This window comes from Mobula hypostoma, chromosome 22 (assembly GCF_963921235.1).
Source record: "Mobula hypostoma chromosome 22, sMobHyp1.1, whole genome shotgun sequence".
Lineage (NCBI taxonomy): Eukaryota > Metazoa > Chordata > Chondrichthyes > Myliobatiformes > Myliobatidae > Mobula > Mobula hypostoma.
This window is the reverse complement of record NC_086118.1, coordinates 35,458,730-35,485,756: the sequence shown is the minus strand read 5'-3', so window position 1 is coordinate 35,485,756 and position 27,027 is coordinate 35,458,730. Positions and strand designations below refer to the sequence as shown.

Sequence of the window (27,027 nt, the reverse complement as noted above, 5' to 3'; positions counted from 1 at the left end):
TAACTTACAAGAAAATGGTGACATGTTTTAAGGGTAGATACATTTGTAAAAAGGAGCATTTATTGTATTCTTATCTTTGCACAATAAAACCACCAAATTCCATTGTTCTGGGGTTATCTATTCTTTCCTTGATTAGAGCTTTATTCTCTACTTGACTTACGTGGTTTGAGAAGATATGTGGAGTTAATCTGTAGCAAGCCGGAGAGAAAGAAGCCTGAGTTAAGTTCAGGTCAGGGAGGCCTGTCATAACATGTCAGTACTGAGTTAATCAGCTCTATCAGGATGAACAAAATATTGAATACTGGAAATCTCCAAGGTTTCCGCAGCACAATATGGGGCAGAGTGATATTTGGCAAAAAAAGCAAGACAGATGAAACAATCTTTTTATTCTGGTCCCAAAAGTGTAAGGAACACATGCAAAAGTATTTACCTTTAGAGCATCCTAGATGATGTTTCTTCGGGTGATTAACTTTTCAAAATAAATAGTGGAACACACACACACACACACACACACACACACACACAGAGTTTACAAGCTAAAGATCATTGGACTAGTCACTGTTATTGATGAGGTTTGCTTTGTTCCTGCCGATGCAATGGTTTCAATGCACCGGAGCTCTTTCGGCATGCTGGGATCAAGCCAGCTCCTGTCTCTAAGTACTGGTAAAGCTGTTTGAAGTCTGCAGGGTGGAGTGAGTACTCATGTTGTGCCACGGACAGGTTCCTGAAGTTGATGGTGAGAAATTGCTCCTCTGCGGGATGAGTAGCATGCTGGTACTGGCTGTTTACATTGAGTGGCTCCCTTGGGAAGGCAGCATACAATTAATGCAAAGTGGCTTTGACTCAAAAGAAGAGATGACCCCTGTGGCTCCATCAATGCTACGGTTGTCTATGCTCCCCACCTCACCACTCTCACCCACCCCACCACTCTCACCCACCCCCACCCCATCCTTCAGCTCTACATTGGCCAGTGATCCTTGAAAGGAGGTTTCAGTAGTAATCCAGAGTTAACTGTCAGGGTTCTTTCCCATTTCATGGAAAATACTGTCCCACAGACATGCAGCATGAGGATGGGGACTGGATCTTTGTCAATTGGGGCAGGAGATAGCCCTTCCTGCTTGGTACCTGGCTACTGTTAGCTCTGTTTATTCAGTGCTTAAGATCAACATGGAATGCCAAAGTGCCACACCACAGACTATTCACCAGAAATGATCATGTGAAACCCAGGTAGATATACATATAGGAAAAACTGATTCCTGTTGAAGTGTACGTTTACGGCAGCAGAAAACTGACGGAATAGCATTTTTTTATTAAAGCTGCTTAATTTTTTTTAAGAAAATAAAAATGTAATTGCCTAAGCTGCCTGACTAGGCAGGTGTAAGATCCCCTATTAGTTCAGTAAGTATATCATGTCCGAACACGATAAAATTCCATGTTTACTCACTGTTCCCTGCATTGACATGCCTTTACTTGTATAATGTGCAGGCCATGATTATACTTAGAGTTCGAATGTGGAGGACACAATGACAGAGGCACCGTAACACACAAAGGCACTGGAGGTACTCAGTGGAACAGGCTGCACCTATGGAGGGAAATAGATAGCCAGTGTTTCAGATCAAGACCCTTCATCTAGACGAAGATAAATCCAGATGAGGGGTCTTGACCAAAACATCAACTGCCCATTTCCCCCACAGATGCTACCTGACCCACTTACTGAGTTCCTCCAGCAGTTTTATGCATTGTCCAGACATCCAGCATCTGCAGTCTTTTGTGCAGTCCCCCAGTAAAGAGTACCCTTCTTCTGCTGCTGTCATTATTGGCTGTTATCTCATCCAGTCATTCTGCTTCTCCCATGAGCCACTAAAGAGATGTGTCAGTGAGGGCTCAGGGAATAGGAAAATAATTTTTAATTTGTAAATTATAATCCCCGACCAAATAGAGCAGATTAGTTATCCGAGATTTCATACAATCTCAAACAATCTAAGTAACTAACTTTGAATTGGTGGGAATTTATAAGGGTCTGATTGTGCACCCATTTAAAGCAACAGAGAATAAATTCATGCAAGTTGTGAAATTCATTTTGAAGTCAGTCCTGTCCATTTTTTGTCTAAGTTAAAACTATCCCAAGATGAGGAATTCCTTTGTGCATAATCATTGAAATGAAAACCACCAAGATCCAGACCATTGAGCTTTGAAGTCCACAACAGTTTTCCTCTATTATCTTTCACACCCTGAAAATGTGAAGAAGCATTTCATTGAATCACTTATTCTGTTCCCTCACAAAAGAATCCCTTTGACTGTGATTTTGGTGCCCTGGGCATCAATATTGCACACAGTGTATCTTCCATGCCCTATCAAACATATTAAGTTAAGTGTTCTGGAAATGTCAGAACAAATTTTATTTAGAACAGTCTAAAAAAAAATCTGCCCTTATGTTCATATTTTTTTTCATGGAAGTACATCCACTGCTTCTTATGTCTTTGGACAAACATTGACAAGAGATACACTGCTATTTTTCTTGATGCTTCCTTTGATAGCTGTTGGCATGAAAAGAAGATAGATGGTTTAAATGTATATAAATTAGTCTGTTTGTATTTTTGTGTCCGGGGGGCTAAACCTCCTGAACTCTAACCCAAATAGCCTCCTTTCATTTACAAGTCTGGGACAGTAATTACCATCTCCGCTGGTGGAGTAGCAACGTTAACACTTGACTGTGGTTAAAGTTTGGAATCTCTAGTGCAAGCTTTCTCAACCGGGGTTCCGCGAGAGATCATGATTTTTAAAAAATAAACATGGCTTTTTGAACCTTGCGCAATGCATGATGCTGGCACTCGCAGTGGTGGGCAGTGACCAAGCAGCCCGCTAGCAATCTCGTTAGAGGTCTCTCTGCCCGGTATGGTAGTGCACTGCAGGACCACGTTTATTTGGTTGAGTCCATTCTCAGTTTTTGATGTGAGAAGGGGAGGCCATTGATAATTGGTGAGTGCTGTATTGCACAGAGGGGAGGACGGTACATTGATGACTGTGAGATGCATTTTCTGAACATTGAACAGACTCACCCAACTTGGGCTGTGACGTCAGCCTCTCCCTACCGAATTACCTCCCTCAACTTCCCCTTACGTGCTGCTGACTAACTTATGGAAGTGAACAAACTCTACTGATGTAGTAGAAAATTAGAGGGAAATGTTCATTCTAAAGAAGGAATTTTTATGTGCCGCAACTCAGCTGCTGGCCTGCCACTTTGCTGTTGTTGTAAATGGAGAATTGTGTGGGTTAGAATTGAATTGTATTGTGAAGTTTTCGTATTTTTTGCAGTTTTCTCATTTAGTTATTTATTTTGCTGTTCTTTTTCATATTTTTTTAATACCTGTGTTAGGACAAGATGCAGTACGAGAAATTGAAAAGGGTTCAGTCTCAAACAGTAGGATAAGTTGACGTATTGATGACATGTCACATGATGCCGAAGAGGTTTTGTGTGATAAACTGAAGAACAACAGCTTCTCTATCCAGGTTGATGAGTCAACAGAGTCAACCAATAAATGTCATGTTGTAGCATTTGTAAGATTTGTAAATGATGGTGAAATCCAGAAAACTTTTTCCGTTGCAAAGAGCTGCCCGAAACAAGCAAAGGCCAAAATATATTTTATGTTTTGTCCTGAAACCTGGAAACAAAAGGTCTTTCTTGGAGGAACTGTGTTGGCATCTGTACTGGTGGTGTCCCATCAATGGTAGGCTCCATGAGAGGCTTTGTTTAAAAAAAAGAAAATCCTGACATTGTCACAACACACTGCTTTCTTCACAGTGAGGTGCTGATGTCAAGAACACTTGGAGATGAAATGAAAAAGGTTCTGTATGATGCTACAAAAATGGTTAACTTTATTAAACAAAGACCAGTTCACTTGAGAAACTTTTAAAAACTGTGAAAACCTGGACAAAGGGCACACCAATCTCTTTCTACATCCAAAAATCCGGTGGCTTAGCGGAGGAAGAGTTCTCAACAGGGTGTTTGAGCTGAAAGATGAATTGCAGGAGTACTTTCAAGAAAATAAATAGTAGGCCAGATTTTGCTGAGTGCTTTGAAGATGAAGAATGGCTGCAGAAACTAGCCTACTTAGCAGGCATTTTTCATCATATGAAGCAGTTGATCAAGTCTCTACAAGGCACTGGAGAAAATGTTGTGACTACAAGTGACAAGATTCTTGGATTTAAAAGGAAACTAAACCTTTGGAAAAATCATGTTGCAAAAGGAAATCTTGAAATATTTCCACTGCTGCTTGTACTTGAGAGTGACAAAGGATATCAGAAAGTCTTATTGTATTAGAGTATTATTGAAAACAGAAGTTTGTTATGTTTGCCTTATAAGTTCTTGAAATTTATGAAAGGTAAAGAAAGAGATTAACTTTAAGAAAGGTAAGCTTAGCTTAACTACCTGTTTTTTGTCAAGAAAGTATGGCTAAAAATTAATTCTCTACTCAAAAGAGCATTGACAATTATTTTTAATTTTTTATATCTACAACCTACACTCTTAGATACTTTTATATCTACACTCTAACATGAGCTGTAGATATAATTATTTTTACACCTTGAGTCCTGAAAATTATTTCAAGGGTTCCTCCAGGGCAAAAAGGTTGAGAAAGGTTGCTCTAGAGACTTTGATGCTGGCATGTTTTAGTGAACACCTTCACCACCATCACATGAGCTATTGACCAGCTTCTTGGCCATAAAGCAGGTTTGCATAATAATGATAATAAGTTGGACTCCTTCTTAGAAATGAATTTCTTCTGCTGCAAGAGAAGAACCCCAAACCCTTAGGAATTCAAGAGAATTACAGGACAGAACCAAGCAGAAGTATAGCATCATTGACCCTCCAGATAAGTTTCTGCAGTCTGGTTCCGGGAGTACCTTTTCATTCCCAGGCAAGGTCAGCTGTGGCCATATACACATGTGATTCTGCAGATGCTAGAAATCTAGAACAACTCACACAAAATGCTGGAGGAGCTCAGCAGGACAGGCAGCATCTGTGGAGATGAATAAATTGTTGGGCTGAGACCCTGCCAATGCCAGATTTGAGATCAGAGAACACAAAGCACACCAGGGATCAATTCTGGCCTTGGTTGTTCACACATTCGAAAACTGATCAGAAGTTGTTCATCTATTCTCAAGAAAGTTCTTAAAAATAGATTCTTGATTGGTCAGGGCATAAGAGGGTACAGTGAGAAGGCAGGAGATTGGGGCTGAGAGGAAAATTGGATTAGCCATGATGAAATGGCAGAGTAGACTCAATGGGCCAAATGGCCTAATTCTGCTCCTATATCTTTAGGTCTTACGGTCTAAAGAACTGATTTTGCATTGTCTATCTCAGTGAACATATGGTAAGGTCATGAGAAAATAACAAACTTTGGTTCTGTTTTTCTTCCAAAATTGAGGCCATTTGTTCTTATTAGATTAGATTAGATTAGATTCAACTTTATTGTCATTGTGCCGAGTACAGATACAAAGCCAATGAAATGCAGTTAGCATCTGACCAGAAATGCAAAGAATAGTGTTATTTACAAAATAACTGCGAATAAAAAGTAAATGCTACAGCACACAAATATAAAAGGACTGAGACAGTACAATATGGTGCATTACTGCTTAGAACTGTGATGTGAAGTTCAGCAGGGTCACAGCCTCAGGGAAGAAGCTCTTCCTGTGCCTGCTGGTGCAGGAGCAGAGGCTCCTGTAGCACCTACCAGATGGAAGGAGAGTAAAAAGTCCATGGTTAGGGTGAGATACATCCTTGATCCCAGGCAGCGTTAATGGTAGATGTTCTCAATGGTGGGCAATTTTCACCACACTCTGGAGTGCTTTGCGGTCCAATACGGGACAATTGCCATACCACACTGAGATGCAGTTGGTGAGTATGCTCTCATTGGTACAGCGGTAAAAGTCCGTCAGTATCCTGGGACAGAGGTGAGCTTTCTTGATGCTCCGCAGGAAATAAAGCTGCTGTTGCACCTTTTTGATCAGGATGGAGGAGTTCCGGGACCAGGTGAGATCCTCAGAAATGTGGACACCAAGGAATTTGAAGCTTGATACATGCTCCACTACAGCTCCGTTGATGTAGATGGGGACATGAGTGTGGCTCCTAGCATACCTGAAGTCCACAATGATCTCCTTGGTCTTCTGGGTGTTAAGGGCCAGGTTGTTGTCAGCACACTACGCGGCCAAGTGCTGGACCTCGTCCCTGTAGGCTGTCTCGTCATCCCCTCTGATCAGACCAACCACCGTGGTGTCATCTGCGAACTTGATTATGGAGTTAGTACCATGTACAGGAATGCAATCATAGGTGAAAAGGGAGTACAGAAGAGGGCTCAGCACACAGCCTTGAGGCACACTGGTGTTCAGGGTGAGAGTGGAGGAGGAGAGGTTGACTTAACTGATTGGGGTCTATTAGTCAGAAAGTCCAAGGTCCAATTGCAGAGGGATGAGCTGATACCAAGCTGGTGAAGTTTGGTGATCAGCTTGGAAGGGATCACAGTATTGAATGCTGATCTAAAGTCAATGAACAGCATTCTGACGTAAGAGTTGGGGCTGTCCAGGTGGGTCAGGGCAGAGTGATATGCTGTGGAGATGGTGTCCTCTGTTGACCTTTTGGTGCAATAGGCAAATTGATGGGGGTCCAGGGTAGTGGGGAGACAGGATTTCAGATGTGATAGAACCAGTCTCTCAAAGCACTTTGCAATGATGGGGGTGAGTGCAACTGGACGGAAGTCATTCAGGCCCGTGGCAGTGGAATGCTTCGGCACTGGCACGATGGTGGCAATCTTGAAGCTTGTGGGGACAACTGCCTGGGCCAGGGCCAGATTAAAAATATCTGTGAAGACCCCGGCCAACTGCCCTGCACAGACTCTGAGCACACGGCCAGGTATTCCATATGGACCAGCTGCCTTCCGTACATTCACCCTGCTCAGGGTGGCGTAAACATCGGAGGTGGAAAGTGAGAGAGGCAGTTCACCAGGTGGGAGATCCGCTTTGAGGGTGACCTCCTTGTTCTCTCGGTCAAAGTGAGAGTAGAAGTAATTGAGCTCATCAGGGAGGGAAGCAGAACTGGAAAGGGGCACAGTACTTGGTGGTTTGAAGTCTGTATTGACCTGTATGCCATGCCACATACGCCGGGGGTCCGAGGAGTTGAATTGCTCCTCGATTCTCTGTTTGTATATGTGTTTAGCCTGAGAGATTCCCCTCCTCAGGTTGGCCCTGGCTGAGCTGTAAGCCTCCCAGTCTCCAGACCTGAAGGCTGAATCTCTGGCTTTGAGCAGGAGACGAACTTCTCTGTTCATCCATGGTTTCTGATTGGGGAGAACTTTTATTTGTTTTTGTGATGTCACTCTATCGACACACTTGTTGATGTGCTCAAAGACAGGGTTGGTATATAAATCAATGTTAATCTGAGAGTCTGTGGTGGCATGGGCAGCAAACGTGCTCAAGTCTGTGTGCTGGAATTGGTGCTGAAGAGCAGAGTCAGCTCCCTCCAGCCAGATCTTAATAGTCTTCATTGTGGTTTCACATGTTTAATGACCGGGCTATACTTGGGAAGCAGAAACAATGAAAGATGGTCGGACTGTCCCAGGCGGGGGAGGGTAGTGGCTTTGTAAGCGTCAGCCACATTTGTGTAGGCATGATCTAAGGTTTTATTACCCCCTGTGGTGCATGATACATTTTGGTAAAATCTTGGAAGCACGGTACGTAGGTTACAATGATTAAAGTCCCCAGTGACAATAAAGGCTCCGTCTGGATGCAATGTCTGCAGCTCGCTAATAGCGACACTGAGGTCTTTCATGACTACTTTGGCATTAGTATCCGGTGGTTCATAAACTGCGACAGCAATGATGAGTGTAAACTCTCGAGGTATGTATGACTCTGCTTCAGAAATTTAGTACTTCCACATATTTATTGGTGATTTTTATCAAGAATGGTTTATGCTGATTAGTTTTTTGATGCATCAATTGATTGCCGTTCGGTGATTTCAAGTGCCCAGCAGGAGTGTAGACTGATCTTAAAGGCATTTGCCAACTATTCAGTGAAGGTAGAAACAGGATGACTTGACAGATAAATACATGGCTGAGAAGCTGGTGCAGGGGCAGGGCTTCAGATTCTCGGATCATTGGGATCTCCTCTGGGGGAGGTATGACCTGTTCAAAAGTGACGGGTTGCACCTGAACTCAAGGGGGACCAATATTCTCGCGGGCAGGTTTGTTAGAGCTGTTGGGGAGGGTTTAAGCTAACTTGGCAAGGAACCGGAGTGAAGGGGCTCTGGATAGGACGGATGGTAAAAAAGTAAAGATAGCGTGCAGTCAGACTGTCAGGAAGGGCAGGCAGGTGATGGGACTTCATTGCAGCCAACAGGTTGAGTTAAGAAACTACAAGGGTAAAAGGACATTAATGGCAGTTACATACAGGCCTCCCAACAGTGGCTGGGAGGTGGACCACAGGTTACAACAGAAAATAGAAAAGACAAGTCAAAAGGGCAATGTTATGGTAGTCATGGGAGATTTTAACATGCAGGCCGATGGGGAAAATCAGGTTAGTAATGGATCTCAAGAGATGAGTTTGTTGAATGCCTATGAGATAGCTTTTTAGAGCAGTTTGTTGTGGAGCCTACTGGAGTATCAGTTATACTGGATTGGGTGTTATGTAATGAACCGGAGGCGATTCAAGAGCTTAACGTAAAAGAACCCTTAGGAATCGGTGATCACAATATGACTGTGTTCAACTTGAAATTTGATGGGGAGAAAGTAAAGTCTGATGTATCAGTTTTTCAGTGGAGTAAGGGAAATTACAGTGGTATGAGAGAGGAGTTGGCCAAAGCAAATTGGAAGGAGATGCTGGCAGGGATGTCAGCAGAGCAGCAATGGCATGCATTTCTGGGAAAAATGAGGAAGGTGCAGGACGTGTGTATTCCAAAAATGAAGAAATACTCAAATGGTGAAATAGTACAACCGTGGCTGACAAGGGAAGTCAAAGCTATTGTAAAAGCAAAAGAAAGGGCATTCAACAAAGCAAAAATTAGTGGGAAGATAGAGGATTGGGAAGTTTTTAAAAACCTGTAGAGACCAACTAAAAAAATCATTAGAAGGAAAAAGATGAAATATGAAAGCAAGTTAGCAAATAATATCAAAGTGGACATTAAAAATTTTTTCAAGTATGTTAAAAATAAAAGAGAAATGAGAGTGGATATAGAATCACTAGAAAATGATGCAGGAGAAATAATAACAGGGGACAAGGAGATGACTGATGAACTAAATGAGTTTTTTTGCATCAGTCTTCACTGTGAAAGACACCAGCAGTATGCCTGATGTACTTTGTGAAGGAAGAGAAGGGGTGCAGTTACTATTACAAGAGAGAAGGTGCTCAAAAAGCTGGAAGAATTTAAGGTACATAGGTCACCCGGACTGCACCCTAGGGTTCTGAAAGAGGTAGAGTTAGAAATTGTGGTGGCATTAGAAATGATCTTTCAAAAGTCATTGGACTCTGGCATGGTGCCAGAGGACTGGAAAATTGCAACTGTCACTCCACTCTTTAAGAAAGGAGGAAGGCAGCAGAAAGGAAATTATAGATCAGTTAGCCTGACCTCAGTGGTTGGGAAGATGTTAGAGTCAATTGTTAAGGATAAGGTGATGGTGTACTTGGTGACACAGGACAAGATAGTACAAAGTCAATATGGTTTCCTTCAGGGAAAATCCTGCCTGATGAACCTATTGAAATTCCTTGAGGAGATTTCAAGTAGGATAGATAAAGGAGATGCAGTGGATGTTGTATATTTGGATTTGCAGAAGGCCTTTGACAAGGTGCCACACAGGAGGCTGCTTACCAAGTTAAGAGCCCATGGTATTACAAGAAAGTTGCTAATGTGGATAGAGCATTGGCTGATTGATAGGAGGCAGTGAGTGAGAATAAAAGGATCCTTTTCTGATTGGCTGCCAGTGACTAGTGGTATTCCGCAGGAATTGGTTTTGGGACTACTTCTTTTTATACTGTATATAAGTGATTTAGTTGATGGAATAGATGGGTTTGTTGCCAAGTTTGCAGATGATACAAAAATTGGTGGAGGGGCAGGTGGTGTTGAGGGAACAGGTAGGATGTAGAAGGACTTAGACAGATTAGGAGAATGGGCAAGAATGTGACAAATGAAATACAATGTTGGAAAATGCATGGTCACGGGCTTTGGTAGTAGAAATAAATGTGCAAACTATTTTCTAAACTGAGAGAAGATCCAAGGAATCGAGATGCAGAGGGACTTGGGAGTCCTTATGCAGAACACCCTGACGGTTTACTTACAGGTTGAGTCGGTGGTGATGAAGGCAAATGCTATGATGGCATTTATTTCAAGAGGTCTAGAATACAAGAGCAAGGATGTGATGCTAAGGTTTTATAAGGCTCTGGTGAAGCCTCACCTTGAGTATTATGAATGGTTTTGGACCTCTCATCTGAGCTGGCATTGGAGAAGGTCCAGAGGAGGTTCATAAGGACAATTCCAGGAATGAAGGGGTTATCATGTGAGGAACGTTTGATGGCTCTAAGTCTGTACTCACTGGAATTCAGAAGGATGAGGGGGGATCTCACTGAAACCTTTCAAATATTGAAAGGCCTAGCCAGAGTAGATATGGAAAGGATGTTTCCCATGATGGGTGAGCCTCGGGCAAGTAGGCACAGCCTCAGGATAGAGGGGCGACCTTTCAAAACAGAGATGTGGAACAGAGATGTGGAGAAATTTCTTGAGCCAAAGAGTGGTGAATTTGTGAAATTTGTTGCTACTTGCAGCTGTGGAGGCCAGGTCATTGGGTGTATTTAAGGCAGAGATTGATAGGTTCTTGATTGGACATGGCATCAAAGATTATGGGGAGAAGGCCAGGAGCTGGGGTGGAGGAGGAGATAGAAAAAAGGCATCAGCCATGACTGAATGGCAGAGCAGACTCGATGGGCCAGATGGCCTAATTCTGCTCCTATGTCTTATAGTCTTATTCATTTATTCCATTTCTCAGCTAGGTGATGAAGCTAAAGGGTGCAAACTACTATTGACAAAATATGACCTGTCTAATACATCCACACCAAATTCCTCCCTTCGTTATTTTATACCTTCCACTTATACTGTCTTTCACATCTCTTTAAGGATGTCCCAAAGCATTTTACACATAAGTAAATACTTTTGAGGTCTTCTCACTATTGTGTGGGATTAATCAGTTTAAACACTGGAAGCGCTCACTTACAGCAATGCAGTAATAATCCAACTAATTGTGTTTTTATATATAAAGGACAGAAATTGGTCAGGATATAAGGAAGGCCTGCCTACTTTTCCACATATTGTATTACGGTTTCCTTGAAGAACTCAGCAGGTGAGACACTATATCTGGAGGGAAATAAACAGGCAACATTTCAGGCTGAGACCCTTCATTGGATTCTCAGACGAAACTTTGATTGTTTATTTCCCTCCATAGATGCTGCCTGACCTGTTGAGTTCCTTCAACATTTTGTGTGTGTTTCTCAAGATTTCCAGCATCTTTTGAACCTCTTGTCAGTATGGTATCCTTCATTTTCACAAGAGGTTAGAGAGGACCTTGGATGACTATCTTTTCTCTAATAGTTTTTTTTAGTTTTCTTCAGCTCTGCAATGATTGTCAGTTTATACTCTTGGCTCACTTCCGCACAGTGGGACTTGTACCATGATGTTCTGACTTCGAGCCAAAAGCCACACCTGACTCACATACCGAAAAAATCCTCTGCACAGCTCCAAACAAACAAAGGGTGATCTGACGCTGAAAATTGACTGAATCCAGACTACAGTGGTATTTAGAATCCACAAGGAAATATAAACATTGTTTTTTTTGGCAGGATTTTCAGTTATGCTTTCAGCATAGAGCTCTCCCAAATGACATCAACAATCGTGCAATTCCCAAAATCTAGTCTGACACATGATTTCCATGAACTCTTGTATGAAAAACCAGCCATTCTTATTTATGAGGGGTGATTGATATGTTCATGGCCTAAGGTAGAAGGAGTCAATTTTAGAAAACCTAGCACATTTATTTTTCAACATAGTCCCCTCCTACATTTACATACTTAGTCCAGTGGTCGTGGAGCATATGGATCTTGGACCTCCAGAAAGTGTCCACAGATGGGTGATTGATAAGTTTGTGGCCTAAGGTAGAAGATGAGTTATACAGCTCTCGTTACATGCACATGCAGGTCACCTCTTTGAGTTATTATGCAGAAAGTTTGAAGTTAATAACTCATCTCCTTCTACCTTAGGCCACGAACTTATCAATCCCCCCTGATGAGTTATTAACTTCAAACTTTCTGCATAATCACTCAAGGAGTTGAACTGCATGTGCATGTAAAGAGAGTTGTATAACTCATCTCCTTCTACCTTAGGCCACGAACTTATCAATCACACCTGCTGTGGACAATTTCTGGAGGTCCAAGATCCGTATGCTCCACGACCACTGGACTAAGTGTGTAAACGTAGAAGGGGACTATGTTGAAAAGTAAATGTGCTAGGTTTTCTAAAATTGACTCCTTCTACCATAGGCCACGAACTTATCAATCACCCCTCATACTTACAGATCTTACTTCCTGGGGCATATGATTTCCTGTACCCTCAAACATAGCTCACTTGTACCTGAACCTCCTTGCCCATGGGAATTAAGGCACAGTAACACTCAGACTCCCTGTCAGTGTCTACTGCTATTGCTGATCTGTGCAGCCTCTCTATTGCTTTAAGGGGTTCGCCCAAGTTCCATACTCCACAAGTCATCTCCATTTTTCTTAAGATGGGAGGAACAGACAGTGTGAACAATTGCATTTGCCACCTTGTAGGCTTCCTCAGAGTGCAGACTTTTATCGAGTACTATTATAGCACTGGTTCAGTAGCAAGTGCTGCGGCCTTGTATCTCTTTGCACGTTCTCTCCATGAGTGTGTGAATTTTCCTCCAGGTGCTGTGAGCCCTCAGCATAGAGAGTTATTGGTTGTGGGTGAGACAGAATAAATCGTAGGCATACAGGGAAATAAAGAGAGGGAAAACAGAACTGGTAGAAAACGATTCCTTGGCCATGATAATTATTTCCTTTGTAAAAGATGTGTAAAATGTATTTCTTCCCAGTGATAATATGATAATGGTCAAGATTCATGATTGTTTAATATCATTTCCAGTAAACAAGTATAAAGGAAAACAAAATACAGGTAATTGTTACTCCATAACCAATGCAGCACAAAAAGACACAATAATAATAATAATAATAAGCACAATAACTATAAATACTCAATATAGCTTATATACATAGATTGATTGTCTGTCCGTAAGATGACGCTGAGCACAGGAATGTCAGCTGTTAAAGTGACTTATTGAAAATAATACAGTAATGATGGTCGGGGGAGCGGAGGGATGGGTCAGCAGGTGGAAATGTTCATCAGCCATACTGTTTGGAGAAAGTTCTTGTTTTTGAGTCTGGTGGTCCTGGCATGGGTGCTATGTAGCCTGCACCCTGATGGGAGTTGGATAAATAGTCCATGAGCAGGGTGAGTGAGATCCATTTCATGATATTACTGGCCCTTTTCCGGCACCTTTCTGTATGTGCAATATGTCTTTGATAGCAGGTAGGTAGGTGCCAGTGATGTGTTAGGCAGTTTTGACTACCCATTGTTTAACCGGATGCCTGATTAGTGCTAATCGCAGGAACTTCGTTTGAGAATGTTACTTCTTACTCGGCCAAGCCACCAATATTCTTCTGGAATTATTATGGATAAATCTTGACCATCTCCATATCAGAGTCTGTCTTTCCTTCGCACTTGGGTTCCGATATTGCCAGCGCACATCATGACAGAAAGACCCTGCCAAGTAATGGATCCAGTGGAGGTTGATTAGCAGCTCTTTGACATTGCTCAGCTTTAGGTGAGAGTGCCATCTATTCTCAAGTCCACAGTCTGAGTTTCTCAAGTTTATATTCCGAGTTCCTCTAGTCTTCATTCTGAGTTTCTCAAGTCAACGTTCTAAGCTTCTCTAATCTACGTTCTGAGTGTCTCTGGTCTCCGTTCCAAGCTTTTCAGGTTGTTAGTACCCAGATTCCCATCTTCAGGGCCCCATGACTCAGAAAGGTATAACATTTGAGCTCTTCAAGCAAGCTTATCAATAAAGTTTGTTTGATTCAACAAATCAGCATTCAAGTCAATACTGTAAAGTTTGGAAGAACTTGTCCTTTCCTGACGCTGTTCCTTGCAAGTAATGGTACACCTTTGTTAATGTCAAATCAACGTTCAGAAGGACACTGCCAGGAATAATTGAGGTCAGTTTACATGTCAACAACGGCATTGGGATGGATTAACCTGTTACAATACATAATTTCCATCTGTCTGTTCTGATAAGTGATGCTAATGGTAGCAAACATTCTAGTATACAAATATCTCCTGAAACAGTAATCTGAGTTTGCAACCCTGAAGAGCTGTGTCTGAAACCTGGTCCCTGGCTGGAGTGCGCAAACACACAAGTTAAAGTCATAGTCATACTTTATTGATCCTGGGGGAAATTGGTTTTCATTACAGTTGCACCATAAATAATTAAATAGTAATAAAACCATAAATAGTTAAGTAGTAATATGTAAATTATGCCAGGAAATAAGTCCAGGACCAGCCTATTGGCTCAGGGTGTCTGACCCTCCAAAGGAGGAGTTGTAAAGTTTGATGGCCACAGGCAGGAATGACTTCCTATGATGCTCTGTGTTCCATCTCGGTGGAATGAGCCTCTAGCTGAATGTACTCCTGTGCCCACCCAGTACATTATGTAGTGGATGGGAGACATTGTCCAAGATGGCATTGTCCAAGAAAGTAACTCTTTCAAGAGTAAGCTACCTTATATTTAACTTCTGGCTGAAAGTCATGGTACAGACTGTGAAAACTGAACTTTCAGGAAACGAATGGACAGATCTATAGACAGCCAGCTAGCTCAGCAATAAGAAGAGCCTGTCCATGCTGTCTCAATCTGTAAAATTGAGAATACAGTCTTCCATATCCTAATTGCCACTGGAAAAATAGTGAAGGGTAAAACACTGTTTAGAAAGGTCCTTCAAGGATCCTTCTCTAGGACTTAACTTTCATGTTTTCAAGGACTCATGTTTCTGGGTCTCAAGGCTTTTTCCAGGTCTCAAGGCACTTTCCAGGTCTAAGCATTTAAGGTTCTCAAGGTCTTCCATATCCCTTTAGGTTTCCCATGGCCTTCCAGGTTTTCAAGGACTGTTCAAGGACTTTTAAAGGTTTCCTAGGTCTTTTAAATGTTCTCCCCATCTCAAAGACTCCCAAGTCTCTCTCGAGATTCTCAAGTCTCTTTCAAGGTTCCCCAAGTCTCTCTGCCTCTGGAGTTATCCTTGGGGATCTCGAGTTTCAGGTCTCCCTGGGCTGTCAGGTGCTAGTCATAGGGAGGGGAGTATTGTAATGATCTCTTCAAGCCTGTGGGGGACACCAGAGTGGTTTGGGCTCTGAGGTTTTTAGAGTGCTTGGATAAGTTAATTGTTCTTTAATGAGAGTCATTAATTGTTTAGAGTTCCTTGTGTTTTTCTCAAGCACTCACTCCTTGTATTGCAGTCTCCTTGTGCTTTCTGCTTGAGCTTGATAAGTTTATTTTGATAGGCTCCGGGATTCCACATTACTTGCATTATTTAAACAGATGCCCAATTAGCGCTAATCCAAGTTTTGAGAATGTTACTTCTCGTGGTGTCGCTCTGCCTTCTTTTGGAATTATTATGAATAAATTCTCGATGCTGTTTCCACATCAGAGTTTGTCTTTCCTCTGCTCTTGGGTTCTGATATTGCCTGCGCACATCATGACAGTTGTAGAGCCTTCCTGTCCGTTGCAGTACCATTTCTGTACTGTGCAGTGATGCATCTTGTTCGGATGCTGTCTACTGCACACCTGTAAAATGACGTGAGTATAGATGTGGATAGTCCAGCTGTCTTCAGCTTCCTCAAAAAGTAGAGTCATTGGTGAACTTTCCTGACTTTGTAGAATGTGCTCTGACACCATGAGAGGTCCCATAATCTGCAGCTTCAACCATAAAAATGTGTTCATGCCATGAAAAAATGGAATACGTTAAAATATATTTCTTTTGCAACTAATGGTTGAAATTAAAAAGCTTCCTGTAGCTACAAAATCTAAACAGAGAATGGTTTACCTGTGCATTGCTTAAATTACAAAAGTGATTTTCTCTCCAATGCATTGTCATGAACCCAGTTAAATAACAGTGTTATTTTTATGTTTTCCAGATGAAGGTCTATGGGATATTCTAATTAAGGATGTTCCTAAAGAAGTGACATCATACACCTTCAGCATGGACATCCTGAAACAAGGTGTGAGCTATGATTTCCGAGTAATAGCAGTAAATGACTATGGATATGGAACACCAAGTTCCCCTTCTCCGTCTGTTTCAGGTATAGAACTTATCTCTGAAATGCCTTAATATTTTTTGTTTAGAACCTCTCTGAACCTCAAATGTTAATCATCCTGTCAGTGGAGAATCTGTTTATTCAGCAGTTATATAGGTTGTACAATACAGACACAGGCCATGAACCAACAAATCTATGCCAAATGTTGTGCTCCACTCAAGCACCTCCCATCTTCGCTTGTCTGAGTGGTATCACCCTCTATTCCCTTCCCACTCAAATATTTGTTCAGCCTCCCCTTAAATACTTTCCTACTAGTCTCGTCAACCACCCCCTGTGGTAACAAGTTCCGCAGTGTTACCACTCTTTGCAAAGAGGATTCTATTTTGAGTTCCTCATTTGGACTTTTTGGCTGCTACCTTGCGTGGGCAGACCCATTGTCAGAACATTTCTGCCCGTATTTATATAAAGCAGCATAGCCTGAGGGTGTAATAGTGGATCTACCTTTGTCAAAGTCACCTTATGAACACCACCCTTCCTGTCAAGATTCTTTACTGAGAAGTTATATCATGCAGTGTTGTTTGATTCAACACCACATGACCGAAAGAGGATTTAACGCGGTGTCGACTGTAATAATGGCCACTTACAGGTTAAAGTACAACAAAAAATATGGAAACACTCAACAGGTCAGTCAGCACCTGTGGAAAGAGAAACAAAGTTAACATGTCAGGTTGAGGAACATCTTTCTGTCAGTTCTTCAACCAGAACTTCTGCCTCTCTTTCTACAGATGGTGCTTGACCTGTTGAGTGTTTCCAGCATTTTATTTCAGATTTTCAGCATCTGCAGTTTCTTATTTATCATTTACAGATCACCTTGCATCACTGTAGGAATATGATGAGACTCTTCCCACAAAAGGAGTGAACATCACTGGGCATGCTCACCTTTTATCCTTCGTGCTCACCTTCCCCCATCCCACCCATCAACCTCCTTCTGATCTGCAGTCCCGTCTTCCCATCCTCTGATTTCTCCACTGCCTTTCAATCACCTCAGCAACTATTGATTTCTGTCAACAGCTGGTGCAGCTCTCCAAGGGCTCAGTTGTTCAACTGTTTAGTTAATTACAGTACCCATCATAATTCTCCCCATCTCCAACTACTTACCCGGTCATTTAGCATGATAGAGACCCCTACCTTTCTACCCTCACCTGCCACTGAGCAGCCACGTACATGAGCATGACCTGCTGCACCCAGGCCGTAAACCATAGTGCTTCTTGTTTCTCCCCTTTGAACAAGTAAGTTAGAAAACACTCTGAACTTGTGCTTCAGTTTTACAACAATGATCGTCTATGACCAAAGCAACTTATCATCTGCTATCATGAGTAGGCAGCTGCTACATTACAACCCCTGTAACTGTGACTAGATAAAGCCAAGGACTTAATTTAACCTCCTAACATCAATCTGTCAGATGTGGGGATAGGGGTATGGGGGATGGTGCTCAGGGAAATAGTAACGGTATTATTCAGATTACTCAAGTGGTTGTCAAGTTTGAATAATGGCATTTCAAAACTGTGCAATTGTTTTGACAAAGAGCCAGCACAGATATTTAGGGACTGAAAGACTCAGTCTGTGTTGTAAGTGTCTCTGACTTGTCTTCTGTGCTTGTCTTATGGCTAGCTTTATCATATTTAAATCATTATTATCTTCCCATCTTTAACTTATGCTCGGCTGCTCTGCTCCCGACTTTGCTCCCTTGGGGCAGGCTGAGCAAGAGCATTTGGTCTGCATGGCAGCAGGAGGCAAGAGGCCTTGCTTATGTGCAACAGCTGGCCTCTGCTCACCCGGCTAGAAAGGAATCAATGAATGCCTTAACTGCTTCAGAGTTTTACACCCTGATCAAATACACAGATGTGTAAAGAGTGAAACGTTTTTGGAAATCTGTCAATAACATTAAGTATCAGTTACTTCTACTAACATGCCCTACTGATTGTATCTTTAAGCTATCACTGTCAAAGTTGAGTTTCTTGTCATTTAAATAAGTACATGTATGCATTGATGCAATAACGAACTTACTTGTACATCATCAAAGGCAAATAGCATCAGAGACACAAAATACATAAACATTAATCATTCAAAATTGTACAAGGAAGAGCATAATTATCAGGATTACTGGCAAATGTCGTGAAACGTGTTGTTTTGCAACAGCAGCACATTACAATAATAAAAACAATAAATTAGAATAAGAAGTAAATATAAAAAGATGAAATTAAATAGTGTAAAAAAAGAGGAATAGAAATAGTGAAATAGTGTTCATGGGTTCATTGGCCATTCAGAAATCTGATGGCAGAGGGTTAGAAACTGTTCTTAAAACATTGAGTGTGTGTCTTCAGGCTCCTGTAGCTCCTCCTTAATGGTAGCAATGAGAAGAACATAAGATACGAGAGTGGAATTAAGCCGTTTGGCCGATTGAGTCTTGGCTAATCCATTTCCCTCTCAGACCCAATTTCCTGCCATCTCCCCGTATTCCTTCATGCCCTGACCAATCAGGAATTTATCAGCCTCTGCCTTAAATATATCTAATGATTGTCCTCTGCTACTGCCTGTGGCAATGAATTCCACACATTCTCCACTTTCTGGCTAAAGAAATTCCTCCTCACCTCCATTCTAAATGGATGTCCCTCTGTTCTGAAGCTGTGCCCTCTGGTCTTAGACTCCCCCACCATAGGAAATATCCTCTCCAAGTCTATTCTACTGAGGCCTTTCACCGTTTGATAGGTTTCAATGAAATCCGCCCTCCATCATTCTTCTGAATTCCAGTGGGTACAAGCCCAGAGCCATCAAAGAGGGTATGTCCTGGATGATGGGGATCCTTTTGAAGGTGTCCTTGATGCTGGGGAGGCTAGTGCCCATGATGGAGCGGGCTGAGTTTACAACTTTCTTCAGCTTTTTCTGATCCTGTGCAGATGCCCCTCCATACCAGTTGGTGATGCAACCAGTTACAATGCTCTCCGTGGTACATCTGTTGAAAGTTAAAAATAATGCCTGAAATATGAAAAAAACACTCAAATGCTGGATAAACTCTTCATGTTGGACAGCATCTATGGAAAGAGAAAGTTAAATTAACAGGTCCTGGGCACTTTTTCAGAACTGATCAGCAGATTGTTGGTCTATTTCTGTGGGTTTTCCTGTTATTGCATTAGGAATAGCAAATATTCAGTTCTCAAATTGGACAACAGGTTTAAAATCTGTGATCAACACGCTGATCTACAGCATGTAAAGCATGATAATATGTTACATCAGCGGACAATTGTAACATCCGTGTGTCTTTACACATTACTCGTATAAACAGAGCACACTCTGATCCCCACTGATCTCCCTCCTGGTACGTATCCTTGCAAGTGGAACAAGTGCCACATCTGCCCCTGCACGTCCTCTCTCACAGCCATTCAGGGCCTCAAACTGTCCTCACAGGTGAGGCGACACTTCATATGTGAGTCTGTTGGGGTGGTCATCTACTGTATCTGGTGCTCCGGGCATGGCCTTCTGTATATCAGTGAGACACAACATAGATTGGGAGACGACTTAGCCAAGCGCTTACCTTCCATCTGCCAGAAAAAGCGGGATCTCCCGCTAGCCACCCATTTCAATTCTGCTTCCTATCCCATTCTGACATGTCAGTCTATGGCCTCCTGTACTGCCACGGTGACACAACGCTCAGGTTGGAGGAACAACACCTTTTTTTTCATCTGGGTAGCCTCCAACCTGACGGCATGAACATCCATTTCTCAAACTTCTGGTAATTATGCCCCCCGCCCCATCTCCTGCACTCCCCATTCCTGTTTCTCTCTCTCACCTTATCTCCTAACCTGCCCATCACCACCCTCTGGTGCACCTCCTTCTTTCCTTTCTTCCAGGGTCTTCTGTCCTTTCCTGTCAGATTCTCCCTTCTCCAGCCCTTTACCTCTTTTACCAATAAACTTTCCAGATCCTTACTTTACCCCCTCCCCCTCTCCCAGTTTCACCTATCACCTACTACCTTGCACTTCTTCCACCCTCTCCCCACCTTCTCACTATGACTTTTCCTTTTATTTCCAGTCCTGCCGAAGGGTCTCGGCCTCAAACGTCGACTGTTTACTCTTTTCCATAGATGCCGCCTGACCCACTAATTTCCTCCAACATTTTGTGTGTGTTTTGCTCCACACCCTCTAATTTATTCCGTGCTTAAAACAAATTAGCAAACAAAGTAATTTGAATTTCAAAAACACATACAATGGGCGATCGGATAGACAGCCAAGCGTATTTTTATTTCAATAAATCTACCTGAACTTGTCCTTTATGTTCAATCAGGAACATATTCTTCCCCTCCCCTATCAGATTTCTGAACTGTCCATGAGCACTACCTCGTCATTCCTTTTTTTTGCATTATATAATTACATTTGTAATTTCAAGATTTTTTAATCTTTGCAATGTGCTGTTGCCACAAAGCAAAAAAAAATTCCCGTCGTATTCATTGTCGGCGACAATAAATCTGAATCTAATCCTGAAACCTAAGAGATGGTGAAGCGGGAGCCAGATTATAATGGCATAGCAGTTACCAAAGCTGCCCGAAAATGAGAGGTGGCATTTTATCTCTGCAAATTCACAAAGTCAAATTACTTTACCTTGCTCCCTGCCTCCCTCTATGCTTCTGTTTGTTGTATATTACTTACTAAGATCTTGGACCGTTTGAAAATTTTTTTCAGCCCAGAATGCAACCCCATTTTATGAGGAGTGGTGGTTCCTGGTGGTAATTGCCCTAGTTGGACTCATCTTTATCCTTCTGCTGGTGTTTGTACTGATAATCCGCGGACAGAGCAAAAAATACACCAAGAAGACAGACTCCGGTGAGTACATCAACTAATCCTTGTCAAAACACATCTAAAATTAAAGTGATCTTTGCAACCTGGAGCAATAAAACAATTCTATTTGTGTGCACATAAAAGCATCCTAATAACAACATCAGTTTGCAATGGATTTTGTTCATGTAGGTGGTAAACTTACAATTAACAAACTATTTGGAAACATCAGTACTAAATCTCCAGAAAGGTTTACAAGGACTGTTCAGATTATGGCTGAATTGCTGTTTTATTTGCAGTGTCCTTAGGCACAAATGAATTGTAGCATCCAACCAGTAAGTTAAATCGTGATATTATCCAGTAAGATTACTGGGAATCCTTTCCCTATTATGCATGTAAAATATCACCACATCTAACAGCAAAAGCATTGTCCAAAATATTTGCATAAAAGAAACAATACGACTCTTCAAATTTCTCTCATCTAAATGGTCATACTAGTTTGAAGAACTCAGAACTTGCCTGTTAAAAGCATCTTCAGGCTGGGTGACGAAATCTGGACCCGGAGCAAGTTGTTGGGCAGCATGGCCTAGGACCGGAACCTTTTGCTGCAGTGGTGTCGGGGTCCTAGTGTGAGGTGTGACTCGCTGTTTAGACGGTGTGGTAAACCATGTATATATGTTGTAACTGGGTTACCTGTCTGGACACACCCCTCTGCTGACTGCCCCTGTGGCTCCTCCCACAGAGTCCTGTATAAATGTGTTCGCTTTGCCCCTCCCCCTCAGTCCGGGAGCAGACACTCACTGTGGAGGTCGTATTGTACAGCGAATAAAAGCCTTTCAGTATTTTACCAAACCTCAGTCTTTTGGAGTAATTGAAGGTGCTTCAATTTTATTCGCTGTACAATATTTAAATGCTGGCCCAGATCAGAGGGAAGAGCCAATTTTGCTCACTCTCCGCGATCTCCACTCCTGTCTCCAGGGCACCGGAGCCTTTCACCATTCTGGTCAATTTAAACACCAGCCCAAATGAACTGAAAAGACAGGGTATCGGTTGGGGCGAGAGCTGATTTTGCTCATTCTCCACAATGGTCATTTCCATGGCGCTGAGGCTATGAAGACTGCCCCGTGCTGTGCTCCATGCCCACTAATATGGTGAACTGATAAGCGAGGCTTTGGGTCTTCTCTGTGGTTCGGATCTGCGGACTCAGTATTGCTTCAGAATGCTGTTTGCCGCTTCAATTGTTTGCATGATTTGTATTTTTTTTCTTTCTCTTGCACATCGAGTGATGGTCTTTAATTTTTATTTTTATTCTTTTTTTTCTTTAATTGGTTTCTTTCGGGTTCCTTACTTTGTGGCTACCTGTGAGCCAGCAAATCTCAAGGTTGTATAACTTATACACTTTTTGATAATAAATGTACTTGAATCTTGGATTGTGAAATGGAGTCACAAGAGAGGCCACAGATACTGGAAAAATGGAGTGACATACTAAGAGTTGGAAGAACTCTGCACATCAGGCAGTCTCTAAGGAGAGAAATTTTGACAACATTTTGGGTCAGGGTGCTTCACCAGGACACTGCATCAGCTGTTTGTCTGCTAAAAGTAAGCTTGTGTTTTGATCTGCTCTGGTACTTCAGCAGCTAACTTGTATGGACCAGTAATCTCCAGTTGCTTTACTTCATTTGAGCTAAGATAACAGATTTAAATCAAGACGCTAGCCGATAAAGCAATTAGCTCTGGTTTTGAAAGTTCGACTGTACAAGTTAAACCAGGAGTTTTATTTTCATTCCAGGTTATTAACCATTGGCACTTGGACATTGGATAGTGAATATACAAGATCAGATTCAGTCCCTGTGGTCAAATTGTAAATTAACAATCATTACTAAAGGTTGAAAAATTGAAGATAATTAGACATCCACAGTGCTCTGCTTGGTGCCTTGTTAAACACTCGTGGCCAAGATTGTGCAATTTAGCTGAGTTCTGCATTGCGGTGTCAGGCACCGAGCCAACCTAAAAAACAAAGCAAAATACTGACAGAATCCTACAACAAGAGTGCTACTTTGGAATGTAAAACCTTCACATGTATAATTATCAAAACACCATTGGGCTTTGATATTGTTTGGGTGCCCATGTGCCAAGGATGAACAGGACATTACAAATCTTTCACTATCCAGTAATTAATATTTACTTTGTGGCTTTACAATGGCTTAGTGAGATTACACATCAGATTGAGTTTAGCACGTAAATCATGAAGGATTTATTCATCACAGTTATCACATCACAATATTTATTTATGTTCATCGAACCATACAGTGAAATGAGTCATTTGCATTAACAACCAGCAACTGCTGGGGGTAGTCTACAAGTGTCACCACACATTCGTGCACCAACATAGCGTGCCCGTAATGTTCAGCAGAACAACATGCAGCCAAAATACAATAACAACAAAACAAAACAGCAGTAAAGTCCCTTTCCTACCTCCAACCCAAGGACAGACCTCCAACCTCTGGTACTTTGCTTCTACAGACAACAACTTTAAGCATGACGGACAATAAAATTCTTCAGATCAGAGTGATTTCTATTTTTTTTTAGGATTTCACCATCCTTTCTGCGTCTGAGGTAGAATTTATCCTGCATAACAATCAAGAACTCACTTAGCAGTTCCATGTTAAAATAACAAGGATGAGCCCTAATCTGATGTAATGGAGAGTTGATAGAGTAGGGAAATCCCTTTTAAATGAAGACATTTAATACCAAAGGAAATGAGTCTTTGTATGCCAAAAATGGATTGCATAAGAGCAATAGTAATGTAATTATATTTATGTTCCCTGCAGAACTAGTCAACAAGATAATCATATTCATGAGTGTTATTTTCAGCCAACAGCCCAATGCATGGTGTGAACTTGGCACCTCTGAAATGTGACTTGCCAGTCACATCTAGAAAACATCACATGATGTTTTATTAATTTTTAAAAATAAAGTGGAAGGCAAATGGTAGGTGGATCTATGATTGCAGACCTATAAGTGAACATACTAAACAACCTTGGATGTATGCTGAGTGTTAAAGGCAAGGCATAAAACTTCTGCATCATAATTTCTCAAAAAAGTTTCAAAAGCAAATCCAGCACCGAATGAATCCTATCAGGTAAAATAATCAGCATATTGCAATAGATGGCTACACTATTTCACATTTTTCTTTTTATCAGTTTTTCCAATTTTCTTTGTCTCCTGAAAACTTTCATTCTTTGTATCATTGTATCAAAACCAATTTAACCAATTTCCCCCGGGATCAATAAAGTATGACTATGACTATCATCAATTATCCTTCTCATCATCATTATTCGCCTTGTGTAATGACATGGGCGATCATAGTCTTCTTATCCATGACCATGATTGTTCTTGGCACATGTTTCTAAAGAAGTGGTTTGCCACTGCCTTCTTCTGGGCAGTGGCTTTACAAGATATGTGACCCCAAACATTATCAATACTCTTCAGAGATTGTCTCCTGGGGTCTGTGGTCACATAAACAGAACTTGTGACCATCCACCACCTGCTCCCGTGGCTTCATGTGACCCTGATCAGGGGACAAAGCAGGTGCTACACCTTTCCCAAGGGCGACCTGCAGGCTAACGGAGGGAAGGAGGGTCTTGCGCCTCCTTTGGTAGAGACGTGTCTCCACCCTACCGCCCAGCCATCAATTATGTTAACAACTAATATTTTGTACATTATTTATGTATAAGCTTTGGAGTGCATATAGACAGACCGCTCAACTGCAGGCAGTCATCACGTCAGTCTCATAATATTGAGTTTGAGGAAACTTGGTATGTCACCAAAGACACTTGCAAATTTATAGTGATGTACCAAGGAGAGCATTCTAACTGGTTGCATCACCTTCTGGTATGGAAGGGGCCACTGCACAGGATCAGAAAAGCTGCAGGAAGTTCTAAACTCAGCTAGTTCTATTATGGGCACTAGCCTCCCCAGCACTGAGGACACCTTCAAAAGTTGATGCCTCAAAAAGATGGCATCCATCATTAAGTTTCTCTATCACCCAGGACGTGCATTATTCTCGTTGCCACGATCAAGGAGGAGAGGACCGGAAGCCTGAAAACACACACTCAATATTTCAGAAATACCTTCTTCCTCTCCACCATCAGATTTTTGAACAGACAATGAATCCATTTACACTACCTCAATATTTTCCTTCTCTTTTTGCACTACTGATTTAACCTAATTTTTTATATTTAATTCTTATTGTAATTGATAGTTTTTACTATTATGTATTGCAATGTACTGCTGCCACAAAACAACAAATTTTATGACATATACCAGTGATATTCAACTTGATTCTGATCCTGATTGGTAAATGTTGTGGAAATGCCTTAAACAAAACCCTGCAAAGTTATCAAGAGCAGGATGTTTCAACCTAAATCAGTGGTACAGGTGGTAAATGGGAGTCTAGCTTCATCTGCAGAGACCGAAGCCATGTTATATTAGTTCACTTTGTTGCCAGATGAGCTGAACGGTACCAGTATTTTGCAACATCAGTACATTTAACTCACATACTTAATACATGAAGTGGTATTCTCTAGTAAATTAACAAATAATGTGTATTTGTGACATAAGTTACAAAATTAACAGTTTAATGCTACAGGCGCTTCATGCGTGATGAGACCTGGGCGGTGGCAGGGAGTTCAGTAGTCTTACGGCCTGGGGAGAAGAAGTTGTTTCCCATAACAGTCCTTGTCCTAGTGCTACGGTACCTCCTGCCTGTTGGTAGGAGTCAAAGATATGTTGGATGGATGGGAGGAACCATTGACAATGCTAAGGCCCCTGCATACACAGTGCTCCTGATAAATATCTCTGATGGATGGAAGAGAGACCCTGATGATTCTCTCAGCAGTCCTCACTATCCTTTGAAGGGACTTGAGGTCAGAGGCCTTGCATTTCCTGTACCAGACAGTGATGCAGCTGGTCAGGACATTCTCAATGTCATTTCTGTAAGAATTGGTTAGAAAGGAAGAGAAGAGCCTCTCCTCTGGAAATGGAGATGCTACTGCGATTTCTTGACCAAAGAGGTGGTATTCAGAAACCAGATGAGCTTGTCAGTTATGTGCACGCCCGGAAACTTGGTACTCCTAACCCTCTCCACAATGTTCAGTGAGGAGTGGTCAGCCTGGACTACAATTATCTCCTTGGTCTTGTCCACATTGAGACACAAGTTGTTGTGCTTGCACCGTTCTACCAGCTGCTGTGCCTCCTCTCTGCACACCATCTCATCATCGTCATTGATGAGGCTAAACACTGTTGGGTCATCAGCCAAGAAGTCCAGGATCCAGTTACAGCAAGAGCTGTTGAGACCCGACAAGGACAGTTTACCGACCATTTCTGAGGGATGATCATAATGAACACTGAGCTGAAGTTGATAAAAAAGCATCCTGGCATATGAGGCACCATTTTCCAGGTGGGACAGGACGGAGTGGAGTATAGGGGCTGTGGCATCATCAGTGGACCATTATGAGTGATCAGCAAACAAAAAAGCGTCCGATGTAGCAGGAAGATGAGATTTGATGTGATCCATAACCAGCCACTCAAAACTCTTCATTATTGTTGAGCTCAGTGCCACTGGATGATAGTCGTTGGGGCAACTTACTGTCACCCTCTTGGGTACCGAACCCTGAAGGGACAGTGGACTGTTCCAGAGAGATGCTGAAGATGTCTAGAGGTTATTACTCCTCAACCATCAGGCTCTGGATCCAGAGGGAATAACTCCACTCACCCCAAAATTGAACT

General features: G+C 42.0%; 1 protein-coding gene across 1 annotated transcript in view; it reads left to right on the top strand.

The window, feature by feature from the left end:
- LOC134360278 (protein sidekick-2-like) overlaps window positions 1–27,027 on the top strand; it is a 983,228-nt gene that overhangs the window by 860,964 nt on the left and 95,237 nt on the right. The window contains exons 41-42 of the mRNA XM_063074455.1: window positions 16,289–16,453; window positions 21,145–21,285. Of these exons, the coding sequence (XP_062930525.1) occupies window positions 16,289–16,453; window positions 21,145–21,285 (306 nt within the window). The remainder of the gene's footprint in view (window positions 1–16,288; window positions 16,454–21,144; window positions 21,286–27,027) is intronic.